This window comes from Anguilla rostrata, chromosome 5 (genome assembly GCF_018555375.3).
Source record: "Anguilla rostrata isolate EN2019 chromosome 5, ASM1855537v3, whole genome shotgun sequence".
Classification (NCBI taxonomy): domain Eukaryota; kingdom Metazoa; phylum Chordata; class Actinopteri; order Anguilliformes; family Anguillidae; genus Anguilla; species Anguilla rostrata.
This window is the reverse complement of record NC_057937.1, coordinates 52,276,565-52,286,559: the sequence shown is the minus strand read 5'-3', so window position 1 is coordinate 52,286,559 and position 9,995 is coordinate 52,276,565. Positions and strand designations below refer to the sequence as shown.

The 9,995-nt window shown below is 40.5% G+C and overlaps 1 protein-coding gene across 1 annotated transcript; it reads left to right on the top strand.

Moving 5' to 3' along the window:
- Window positions 1-97: 97 nt before the first annotated feature.
- LOC135255640 (synaptotagmin-1-like) lies at window positions 98-8,630 on the top strand. Its single transcript, XM_064337084.1, has 9 exons — window positions 98-307; window positions 3,820-3,977; window positions 4,351-4,517; window positions 5,113-5,208; window positions 5,564-5,731; window positions 6,195-6,362; window positions 6,718-6,835; window positions 7,121-7,254; window positions 8,087-8,630. Exons 2-9 carry the CDS (start codon window positions 3,845-3,847, stop codon window positions 8,324-8,326), a joined length of 1,224 nt encoding a protein of 407 aa, XP_064193154.1. The 5' UTR covers window positions 98-307; window positions 3,820-3,844; the 3' UTR covers window positions 8,327-8,630.
- The last annotated feature ends 1,365 nt before the right edge of the window (window positions 8,631-9,995 follow it).

Below are 9,995 nucleotides of genomic sequence, written 5' to 3'. Positions count from 1 at the left end.
TTATATTTTATCCCTCTGACTCACCATTGAGGTTTTCCTAGGGTGGAGTTCCACACATACCAATGCAGCGTGCGTTCCTCGGTCTGCAGGTCAGTGTGTGTAAACATGAGGTGTGGCTGGCTCCGTGCTAGCGTTCACTGCAGTGCACAGCGGAAGCCACAATGGATTGTTCTTCATCGCTCTCTAAGTGAACAATAACTTTTAATAGGCCATGAAGTTACCGGAGAAGTTGAATAGACCACTGGCAGTGTGAGCGAGTGAGAGGGGCACCCTTAGGAGGAGCAGATTTGTCTTTGGTTGAAATACGGTAGGAAACCACCTTACGATTCTTCCCTTTTTAGTTTCCCTGTAGTTTTAAAACAAATACAAGGCACAAGGAGTTTTGGGTAAGGCCTTCAGTAACCAACAAATGTGGAATATGAAAGTTCGGGTGAACCACAGGAAATCTACATTTATAATTACATGTGTAGTGTAACTGTGAAGGCAATGCTCACCTGGTTTATTCTGTGTAAAATATGGTTCCCAGATGATCACACATGATCTATGATGACTATAAATGATGATGTCTATAAAACCGCAATAGCAGAAAGAATATGGTCATGGATACAGTAAATTATCTAATATCTTTGTATTGTATGGAATAAATATGGATTGGATTTTTACAAGTGGTGAGATACATATGATTGGAATTTAATCATGTTTGGATATTAGAATTACACAGAGGCTGTACTCAAAGGAAAGGGTATTTCTTCGGAAATCAAAAGTTCCTCAGCATGTAGGTTACTGATATTTCATCCATCAGAATGCTAAAATGTTCTCATAATGTATTCATGACCGCTGAAGTAATTTGCTCTACTTACATTGAATTGACTAATACAGATGACATATTACAGGTTCAATTGGGGCTGAATTATTTCTAAGCATATTAACAAACACACTGTATACATGTGCACACCTAGGGACATATAAGGTCAAGTCTTAAAATAGGTGCAGAAATAGTTAATAGTAAACATGTACATTTTGTCAGTACACTAAGTTGTCTGTGTTTTCAAAGGTGTTCATCTGAAGCAGAATCATATTAACCAAATTAAGTCTGACATTTGATTCAGTGAGTGCTGATATTTTGCTTTGTTCCTGGTTACACCCTTTATTATGTGATTTATGATACAGTGAATCAGTTATTGAAATGTGAAACAGTTGATAAAATGTGACTTTGGTTGGTTTAATACAAGTACTGAAGGATTCTTTCATTATTTATGAGTTGTGGGAAAAATAATTCAAGTCAAATCAACGTTAATGACAAAACATGCCACGCTGTCTAAGCATATGCATTCATAATATCCAGTGATAATATGGTGAAATGGTTTAGCTCAACAAAAGCATTTCAAAACATAGAACATAGATCAATTATAAAATGGGACCTGATTCTACTAATTAGCAGCTCAACAAAATCTCTAGCTGTTGAATGACGTGTGCTGTTTTGGGGTTGGAGTGAGTCCCTGATTAAAAAGAACTATCAGTTAGCACACTTAGCACACATTTCATTAACACACATTAGTACACTTTTTACAGCATAGGCCTACACAAAAGACCACATAAATTCACATACACTGAAATGGTATTTACAACAGTAAAAACATTTTTGTATCAGAGGGATTGACTTCCTACTGCTGTCTTTTGGTCTGAGTTTTAGAGGTAAAGGATTCCTTTAGAGAACCCAGTACTCTGCAGTGCCACAACACAGCCCTGCCGGGCCACTGCACTGGAGGAAATGGCTTCCTTCCTCTCTGCCTGTTGTGGAAGTCCTAATTAGGAGGACCCGAATTAGAAAAAGAGTAACAATGAGCACTCTCAGTCTGGGCCACACAGAAACTCAGGGACACAAAAGCACACAATGCTCTTGGTCCAGACTGTACAGAACCTCATGGTGACTGAACAAGTAGAGGTTGAGCCGGTCATTGGCTGCGGTTCAATGCTAACATGCTCAGGGAAATGTGGATGGAACTTTCTGCTTCGCTGCTCTTGCATGTATCGAGGGAGGTGTTGTGTCTGTGAAACTTGCTTGAGTGTTGTAGTTGAGTGTTCACCTGTTACCTGTGTTTGGATTATTTCCGCTTCCTTTATTCTGTATGCTCTCAACACAAAGCCTTCTTGCCTTGGCGTTGTGCATATTGTGATGATGAATGTAATTACATTTCTGAGAGGAAACCAAAGTATATACATTTTTTTTTTCTACCTACAATTACTCAAAAAAATTAGCTTTAATTAAAAATAATCTTAGACATGGCTTTCCACAAAATAGCGTCCTAAGTTTTTTAAAACCACAGGCAGCCTAATACCATTGGCCTGCGGTGTAAGTAAAATAGGCACTAAAGCTACAAGAAATATGGGAAAGACGAAGGTGTTAGGCTTAGATGTGTTGGGCCAAGTAAACATATTGTGGCAAGATTATTCCCCACAAAAAATGGCAAAGAACCAGCAACACAAGATATTTGTCTTCTTCCTCTTGATCTTCCTGATCATCTTCCTGTTAATATTTCTGCCCATCAGCTGGAACCTTCTGAGTGTGTACTGAACACTGCACCTAGAAATTCTAAGCTTCTTACTCACTGGGAACAACCTTTTTGCAACAATGTTTACTCGGCCCTACCCATCTAAGACTAACTCCTTCTTCTTTGCCATATTTCTTGCAACTTTTATGCCTATTTTACTTGAAATACCAATGGTATTATGCTACCTGGGGTTTTTTAAAAAAAAACTTAAGGTTGATGAGATTTCACTCAAGATTTTACGACACCTCCACCTCCCACTTTGCAAAATGATTGGATGGACTTTGATTGATTAATTTAATTGTAATTAAAGCCAATGGAGTCTATTTTGAGGAAAGTCATGTCTAAGATTATTTTTAAGTAGAAGTCATCTTTTTGTGTTATTGTTGGTAGAAATAAAAAAACAGTTTGTACTTTGGTTTCTTATTCAATGAATTTGCACATATTATCTGAACTCTTCTCTTCCTAAAGTTTTTTTTTTTTGAAACTACAGATAATAGGCCTAATATTTATGGCCTGCACTGTATGTCATTAGAAAAGCATGTGTGTGTGAGTGTATGTTTGTGTGTGTGTGTGCGTGCGCGTGTGCGTGTGTGCGTGCATGCATGTGTGTGTGTGTGTGCGCGTGTGTGTACGTGCGTTCTTGTCGCAGAAATGCATTTGGGTCCTTTGTTTTTCTGCCCACGCCCTATGTTTGAAGTCTGAAGCTCGCCCTGTTTTAATGGCCGGCTGTCAGCAGGCCTCTCCACTCTTTAGCTGGGCTGGGGGCAAAATTTCCGCTCTTTGTCAGGGCAAGCAGGTTTTCAAGGCTGTTAGAGAAACTTCCTATTAAATTCCTTTCAAGTCGTGCATGATTGGGATTAATTGGGTATGATACATGGGATTAATTTATGCTTGTGTTTGCATGTGCTGTATGTTAGCAGGAATGTTCGTGTGTGTATGTGTGATGCGTGTCTATGTGTGGATGTGTGTTTTCATGTGTGCATGCATGCATATATGTGTGTCCTGTAACCAAAAGCTGAAATTAAGTTGAAATGTTGATTTCTAATGTATGAGGCATGAGGGCAAAAAAGGAAGATCTTATGGTCTAGCACTGTGGTCACTACCATAGCTACATAATCATCAGTGCAATTCTGTGGATTTTGTATAGAAGGGAGCAGTATCATTTCAGACCAGCCAAGACGCTAGCGGAGGAGAAGCTAAGCAATGAATGGCATGAACTGGGTGCACTCTTGTGAAAAGCGTGTGTCTGCTATCCATCTTGTTCCAGGTCTCATCATTTCATTCCAAAGACCATGCCGACTAAAACCCCATTAAAATACCCTCATCGGAGTGGTAACATCCCTGCTGTAACCCACACCACGGCTTTCAACAGCACCACCACCGCACCCCCCGGGTTCATTGAGCAGCTGCTTAACAAGATCCCGCGTGAGTGTCCTGCCCGCTGCGGTGCTCCGATTCCCCCCCCCCCCAAACCCTACCCTCGGTAGTTCCAGGCCACCATTAAAGATGCCGCTCTGCCGTCTACACCTGTTGTACACATGTCATATCCAATTCCACACCAACAGCACATTTCATAGCTCTCAATTTTCACTTGTTACAAGTTTATCTCCTCTTAATCCTCCCTCTGGCTCTGGTCTGGTATCATGTTGTAAATATGTGCCCCAGGCAGCCATTACAGTATGGCCTCTGTGGCTGTGGGTACGGCACGGAAATCACTTTGGATGTGGCGGTGTTGTCCGTGAATACAGCAGGGCTAAGCTAAGCTACGTGCCTCTCTTTGTCCCCCTCCCCTGGGCAGTGCCTAGGTGGGCAGTCTACGCCATCTTTGCCGCCGGGCTCCTGTTTCTCCTGGTCTGTTTTCTCTGCATCTGTGTGAAATGCTGCTGCAAGGGGAAGAAGAAGAGGAAGAAGCAGGAGGAGAAGATAGATCTGAAAGGCGTAAACGGCTCCAGCACCACCGCGCTGGTGAGACAGACCCCCAGCTGTGTCACATGCTCCTCTGCCTTCTGTTCGGTCTTCACTGTGAAATATTGAATACTTTTCCATTTCAGGATACGGCCTTACTGGGTCTGTACTGGGCCTTATATATGAAATGCTGCTCATAATAGAAACACAGCTGTGCTCTCTGGAACTTGCACACAAACTCAGAGGTCCACAGCATTGCATGCAGTAAATATTTTATGCATATATTTCTCATGTACAGAAGGAAGTATGTATGTACTGTATGTACTGTATATATGTATGCATGTATGTATGTATATGTGAACATACAAAGGACTTGGAGTATTATTAATGTGTTTTGTTAAATATATTTGTGGGTGATTGTGTGAGGAGTATGGAGAGTATGCAAATATGAACAGACATTGCGGGAAGTAATGATGAATCCCAGGAGTCAGAAAGTGTTTTGTTCCATTTGAACTCTTAAGTACACAAGTGGATTAGCCATCCCTCTAAATAAATACCCGTGCTACTGCGCTCTGACTGTGAAAAGCACTGAGTACTCCTGCTGCGATTAGCATACCTGTGCTGTACAATGAGCACAATATGATGTGATTGACAGGTCCAGCCGGATGCGGATGATTTGGAGTATGGATCACGTGACAAGCAGAAAGGAAGAATCCTGTACTCGCTGGAATACAAAGCAGAAACGTCTGAGGTCCACACCGCTTTCACTCAATGTTCACTCATTTACTCGCTCAATAAAAAAACTTTTTTTATCTTTTATTTTATAAATTTTATATCTCAAGGAAGGTATTAGTTTTAAAAAAAATGTCTACATTTACTTTAAATGAATTTAATTAAATTAATTTAGCTTTTAATTCGCTATAGACCCAGTAATTTTCAACATCCAGTACGTGTCCTTTAACTGTATATTTTCAGTTTTTCAGATGTGTAAGTGGTATTTGCAATTCACATCAAACTGGCGTGGGCTTCCTTTGAAGTGTATCCAGTGTCCGCTGAAGTAGGCGTTCATGCCGCTCACTGTCCCCTGTCCCCGCCTCCTCTCTCAGCTCACAGTGGGAGTGAAGGAGGCCGCCGAGCTGAAAGCCATGGACCTGGGGGGTACGTCTGACCCCTACGTCAAAGTCTACATCCTCCCCAACAAGTCAAAGACCTGTGAGACCAAGGTGTTCAGGAAAACCCTCCAGCCAGCGTTCAACGAGTTCTTCAAATTCCAGGTGCGACACATGCCTGTTTCAACTTTCAAAAACAGAATAATTGCTGATACTGTACACCCTTGAAGAATGTTTTTTTTAAAGTGAAAATGACCTGTCATTCAGAATTGAAGCTTACAGAGACCACTCTGTAAATCACCACTGTTTTACTAAAATCCCAGATTGCCTCCCTCTTGTATACACTTATTTTTTGTTAAAACATCCTTGCTACTGGTCATTGTCTCAGCCATAGGCTGGGGCCATTATTTATAATGTGGGCAAGGATGTCTCAGTGCTGCAGTCCAGAGGGTCATCCACACTACAGCCTGCAAAACAAAAAAACTTAAATCTATTGCATGGAATGTAAATATAACAATATAACATCTAAATATTCTTCTCATATTTCTTGCTTCAGAAACTCACATGCTTTCACATGTTGGTCTGCTTTATTTACTGTAAAGCTCACAGCCTGTTTCCTGTCTTGCAGATTCCGCTGGCTGAACTCAATGAATCCACACTGGTGATGCAGGTGTTTGACTTCAACAGGTTCACCAAACATGACATCATTGGCGAACTGAGACTGCAGCTCGGCACTATTGACTGGAACCATGTGATTGAAGAGTGGAGAGACCTGACTGAGGCCTCCAAGTTTGAGGTAAATCAGAGGCTTAAGTAAATTAAATGGTAAATGGACTGCATTTATATAGCGCTTTTATCCAAAGCACTTTACAATTGATGCCTCTCATTCACCAGAGAAATTAGGAGTTTGGTGTCTTGCTCAGGGACACTTCGACACGCCCAGGGCGGGGTTTGAACCAGCAACCCTCCGACTGCCAGACAACCGCTCTTACCTCCTGAGCTATGTCGCTCCCATACTCAGTGCCATTTAATCAACAGCGCTATAACCACACAGGCTCATTATTATTGACTGCCCGTCTCATTGCAGCACTCGGGCAGGTGATGCTGTTTGCTTATTGGGGTTTTGAATGTTGCCTTTTGTTGTCTAACAGCAAGAGAACCTGGGGGACATTTGCTTCTCTCTGCGTTACGTCCCCACTGCCAGCAAGCTGACTGTCATTATTCTGGAAGCCAAGAACCTGAAGAAGATGGACGTTGGAGGGTTATCAGGTACATATGGCAGTGCCCACACATATGTACACATTCATGCACATTCACTCGTCAAACTCCGTCTGTACTGTCCCAATGACACCAAGCAGCAAAGTTTAAAGTGACAAATCAGTACATTCAAACACACTTTCACACACACACACACGCACAGACACAGACACTCACACGCACACACACATGCACAAAACAACAGAGTGACAGGTTGTGAGCCGTGGATAAGTTGGCTGTTTGACAGATAAATTGTTTGATTAGTCTCAGTAATTCTGCCTCTTCATCCACCAATAGACCCGTATGTGAAAGTGCAGCTGGTCTTGGACAAGAGAAAATGGAAGAAGAAGAAGACATCAGTGAAGAAGAAGACACTGAATCCTTATTTCAACGAATCATTTAACTTTGAAGTTTCCTTTGATCAGATACAGGTAAGTAATGAAAGCTACTGCTGTAACGACACAGGATTTATACCATTCGGATATGCTTCAAAGACTGCATAAATCTCAGCTTTGATTCTATTCAGTTCTGGAAAATTATGATTTTCTGCTAATATACAGTATTTATTATATGTGATTCTGGTCCTTATGTCTGGCTCATAGATTATGTTGTCTCTTATGTTGTGCTTTTTATTTTTACTTCATTGTAACCATACATTCAATTTGCCAATAGTGGTGTTTAAAGAATTAGTTAAAATATTTCTGCAATTATTGGATACATGCCTTTGTAAAGATATCAAAGCAAATACACAAATGTAGTGCTTTTTTCAATTTTTGAAAATGAATTGTTCAAAATGTAACAGACATAAAGGACATCACTAAAAACAGAATGTGCAATGAAGGATTTCTGAGCCAGTTTTTAATCTATTTTTTCTTAATCAATCATCCCAATTCATAATGCTCAATTGCTATTAAGTAATTTAGAAAAAGATGTAACTGTTGTCAGCATAATAGTAATAACCATTTTGGGTTTCAAGTAGATTCACTCTGTCACTGGAGTAATGGCCCACATTAACCTGGGTGCTGTGGCGTCCAATCTGCCAATATATCTACAAACTGTATAAATAATATATTTATGAAACATACATTTTTGGTTGTAATTGACGAAATAGATGTTTCTTGGATTCTTGTTAGAGTTTTTTGTGAGTGCTTTGAATGCAGCTCATGAAAATATATATTAATATGAAAAAGCTGAGACAAGTTGGGCTTAATGACATGTTCTCACCTGAGAATGTTCCGATGTTCCGATCTTCTGTTTCTGCAGAAGGTCCAGCTGGTGATCTCCGTGTGGGATCACGACAACATGAGCCGGAACGACGCGATCGGGAAAATATTCCTGGGCTGCTCGGCCAGCGGGAACCAGCTGCGTCACTGGGCCGACATGCTGTCCAACCCCCGCAGGCCAGTGGCCCAGTGGCACTCCCTGCTGTCTGCGGAGCAGGTGGACAACGCCCTGGCGCTCAAACACGCCCTGAAGATCCCCTTCACCAAAAAGCCCTTCTGAAAGGCCAGCCAGCGCAGACACAAACACTTATCTCTGTTCTTGGGCCACGTTTGTGGTTTGTCTAGTTTCCATAAATACATTTTTAAATACATTATGTATATTTGCATACTCTTTGTGTACATTTTAGGATATACTGCATGTATGCATTATAATAAATGACTTACTAGAAAGTGCCATTTTTTTTGTTATTAAAACTGCCATGTAAATGATGAAAGACAATTTGGATTATAAATCCAGCCTGTCTCATTTTTGTAAGTTTTCAAGTATCCTCTCCTGGTGAGAAATAATGATCAATTCAATTCAATTTATTTGTATAAGAGTTTTTTTTAATTTTATTTTTTACAAAGGGCATTGTCATATTGTGGTTGGTAATAGAAAGAAACCTTGAGTAGAACATGACTCAGAGGGGAGAGCCCAGCTGGTGATTTTTATTTTTATTTTATACTCAAAATAGACTCTGAGGGGAGTGGGTATTTCTGTTCTTATAAAACTCTGAACATCAATACATAAGGGGTATTCTCCATTTTTAAACTTAGGTTTAACACTCTTGAATGGTTCATGTGCACACACATGCACGCACACACACACACACACACATGCATTCATTCAACACAAACCATTCACTTTCTGAAGGCCCTTTTGCAAACCACACAGCCCAAAGAATTGTCAGGTTTGCCCCGAAGTGCACATAGGCACGTATGCTATGCATGTGAATTGTGCCAAAAGCACTTTCCTCTATCATTGAAAAAAGAGCAGTTCATTTCGGAGTCCCTTTGTAACAGTAATAAAGACTTGGCTGAGAGGGCAGTTTGCATGGTTCTAAATTTTACCTTTGTCAGACCCGATAAGCACATGTTGAAAACAAGGCCAGCCTTGCTGAAAAGATTAATGTATAAACCACGTGAATAAAATTCACATTTTAAAGGCCATTGATACATAAAACACTCATGCTCCCTCTGAACTTGAACATTCTTGTCCTTTTATGCTTTTTAAAAAAAAGACTGTTTAAAACCTAATTTTTCTAGTGATGAATGGGACATACAACTGCCAGTGTTTTGGCTACCAATAATTCACAGAGACAATGCAGTCACCATTCATTTGTACATTTTTTCATAGGAATCAATTGTCCATCCATCCACAGTTGATGCACTTCCATGGCTCCCAATGCATTTTTTACTGATGTGCAAGCATTTATTTTTAGATTTTTTTTTTAGTTATGATAGTAAAAAATGTACAGTATATAGGAACTTCAGCATACAGATGTTTTTATTCAATATTGTATTCTGCAAAGTGGGACATTCCATTGTGTTTTAGAGTATAAAACAGCATAGTTAATGTGCATGTGAAGGGAGCATGGCTTGGCATGAGACTGGCTGCCTAGAAAGACTAGGAAGTACAAGACATATTCCTAGCTGCTTGCTTTTATTCATCATCAAACACTACTTATGCTGTCCCAAGGACACCAAGCAGCAAAGCTTCAAGTGAAAAATCAGTACACGCATGAATGCACGCACACACGCACACGCACACCTGCACACACACACATACACACACCCATAAACACATACACACACACCGCAGTGCAGGTCGCTCCACCAACAAGAACAGAACAATATAGGCTGTTAGTCAGCTCGCATGTGGCTTCATTATCACTTTTTAATCTTCCTCT